Here is a 3,193-nt window from a genome sequence, read left to right as displayed (position 1 = left end):
GCCAAAAAATGTGTGTTCTATGATGTAAATTCACAGAAAAATTAACATCTTAAAGTGGGCTATATTTGGTGGCTACAATAGATCTATAATACCTACAGACCAAAATAAATAATGTTAGTATTTTTTCTTTTCTGGAAATCTTCAACAACTTTCACTTTAAAGATGTTTAATATCCTGACATTACATATGGCATGGAACACACTACCCCAAAATAAGTATTTCCTCTGTTCTTAAGAATAAATTTCAGTCCATTTGTGACTACAATATTCTGTATACACTACTATTTTGGGGACAATGTTCTAAGCATCAAAAGCTGTCCTCAAATATGCTTGCTGCCTACAGAAGTTAACAGAAGCAAGATGTAAATTCTCTCTTTAGATAATTACTGCCCATCAATATCAAAATCCCACTCTAATCAAATAACACTGACTTTGATTTGAAACAGTACTGTGGATTCCTTCTGGCTGGGTGACTTGTACAATGTTGCCAACCTGCTTAAAGAAAAAGAATACACACATACAAACACATGAACTTAATTAATTAAAAGTTCAGATGACCAAACTCATAATTTAAATGTATAGGTTTATTATATTAATAATTCTATTATTCTTCTCTAAGAACACAAAAAGGAGAGAAATATTAAAATACACCCTTCAAATACCCATATGTATATAAGAGTTTATAAGAAATTTTAAAGCAATGTAAAAGTCCAATCAATGACTGATTCAAATAAATTATTTTATATATGATGAGATATTACTTATGCTAAAAACCAAAGGTGGAAGAAAATATTCAAAGAGATAGGAAAGTATTAATAATATACTAAATAACAGTTATACCATATAATCCCATATTTGTAAGTATGTATATACACATCTAAAAAAATTGATAGAAGACTACAATCAAAAACTTAACAGTTGTTATCACAAGGTAAAGATTGCTTGCTTATATTTTCCAAACTGTCTGCAGTAATCATGTTTTTTTCATTATTGCTGAAGAATTATGTTAATTTCTTATACTACAAATGAGAAACACTTACTCATATTACACCAATAAAAATAGCTAGGAAGACATTGTTTTAAAATGATGCAGCCAGGCATGGTGGCTCACGTCTGTAATCCCACCTCTTTTTTTTTTTTTTTTTTTTTTGAGACGGAGTCTTGCTCTGCCGCCCCGGCTGGGGTGCAGTGGCCAGCTCTCAGCTCACTGCAAGCTCCGCCTCCCGGGTTCACGCCATTCTCCTGTCTCAGCCTCCCCAGTAGCTGGGACCACAGGCGCCCGCCTCGTCGCCCGGCTAGTTTTTTGTATTTTTTAGTAGAGACGGGGTTTCACCGTATTAGCCAGGATGGTCTTGATCTCCTGACCTCGTGATCCGCCCGTCTCGGCCTCCCAAAGTGCTGGGATTACAGGCTTGAGCCACCGCGCCCGGCCTATCCCACCTCTTTAGGAGGGCAAGGCATGAGGATCACTTGAGACCAGGAGTTTGAAGCCATCCTGGGCAACAGAGTGAGACCCTCATCTCTATAATAATATAAAATGATTATGTCCCAAAAATAAGTCATGACAGAACAAGATCTGCTTAGGTGGGATTTTACTATATATATATATTTTTTAAATTAATTAATTATTTATTTATTTTGAGACAGAGTCTCGCTCTGTCACTCAGGCTGGAGTGCAGGGGCGCAATCTCGGCTCACTGAAAGCTCCGCCTCCCAGGTTCACGCCATTCTCCTGCCTCAGCCTCCTGAGTAGCTGGGACTACAGGTGCCTGCCACCACGCCCGGCTAATTTTTTGTATTTTTAGTAGAGATGGGGTTTCATCATGTTAGCCAAGATGGTCTCGATCTCCTGATCTCATGATCCGCCCACCTCGGCCTCCCAAAGTGCTGGGATTACAGGCATGAGCCACTGCACCCGGCCGATTTTACTATGTTTTATACAAAGTAATATAAAACTGAAAGCTAAAAGTAGCTGAGAAATAAAATTCTAAGCTCTTATTAACTATAGTCAAGTACTGTAACAGCAACAAATATAAACAAAAACCTTTTAAATTGCTTTTTGGCTGGGCGCGGTGGCTCACACCTGTAATCCCAGCACTTTGGGAGGCCAAGGCAGGCAGATCACCTGAGGTCAGGAGTTCGACACCAGCCTGACCAACATGGAGAAACCCTGTCTCTTACTAAAATTACAAAATTAGCAGGGCGTGGTGGCGCATGCCTGTAATCCCAGCTACTCGGGCTGCGGCAGGAGAAATCGCTTGAACCTCAGAGGCGGAGGTTGTGGTGAGCCGAGATCACAACATTGCACTCCAGCCTGTGCAAAAAGAGTGAAACTTCATCTCAAAAAAAAAAACCCACAAAAAAACTGCTTTTAAGAATTACTTTAAAACTGATACACTGTAACTTATTCACAATAGCCAGAGGTAGAAGCACCCACGTGTGCATCCACAGATGAATCAACAAAATGTGGTATGTACATACAATAGAATATTCAGACTTAAGGAAGAAAATTCTGACACATACTACAACATAAATGAGCCCTGAAGACATTATACTAAGTGAAATAAGCGAGTCACACCAGAACAAATATTATGTAATTCCAATTATATGGGGTAGATAGAGGAGTCAAATTCAGAGACAGAAGGTAGAATGGTTGGTGATTGTCAGGACCTGGGGGTAAAAAAGAACAAGAGTTAGCATTTAATGGGTACAGAGTTTCAGTATGGGAAGATGAAAAAGTTCTGAAAATGGATGATGATGGTTACACAATATGAATGTACTTAATGCCAGTGGACTGTATGTAAACATAAAGTGGTAAGTTTTATGTTATATATATATTTTAGCACAATGTGATAAAAGTGAAATAAAAAATACAGATTCTAACCTAGAGGAAAATAAGATTCTCAGAGTTATAAGTGTCATTTATTTACACAAAATAGAATGATTTGTTTTCAAAGACAATTCAAAAAGTACATTTTGGCTATGATTTGTTACTCTCTTAATTTTGAAATTGCCCCTCTTCTCAGACACAATTCAAAAGAAAAACAGAGACCAAAATACAGCCGAATCCAAAATGTCCTATACTCCATAATTGCAACTTTAAACATAAACAAAATAACTGCTAATATGTAATACAAGAATAGCTATGTTGAGGCCGGGCGCGGTGGCTCACGCCTGTAATCCCAGCACTTTGG

General features: G+C 37.9%; 1 protein-coding gene across 1 annotated transcript in view; it reads right to left on the bottom strand.

Moving 5' to 3' along the window:
* Positions 1–415: 415 nt before the first annotated feature.
* The window catches only part of RAD51C (RAD51 paralog C), a 41,377-nt gene continuing 38,599 nt past the window's right edge, over positions 416–3,193 (bottom strand). Inside the window, 1 exon segment of the mRNA XM_017861584.1 lies at positions 416–491. Within this exon segment, the coding sequence (XP_017717073.1) occupies positions 416–491 (76 nt within the window).

Source organism: Rhinopithecus bieti, unplaced genomic scaffold (assembly GCF_001698545.2).
Source record: "Rhinopithecus bieti isolate Rb0 unplaced genomic scaffold, ASM169854v2 scaffold_57210, whole genome shotgun sequence".
Lineage (NCBI taxonomy): Eukaryota > Metazoa > Chordata > Mammalia > Primates > Cercopithecidae > Rhinopithecus > Rhinopithecus bieti.
Note: the sequence above shows the minus strand (reverse complement) of the source record. Positions and strands in the feature narration are given on the sequence as shown.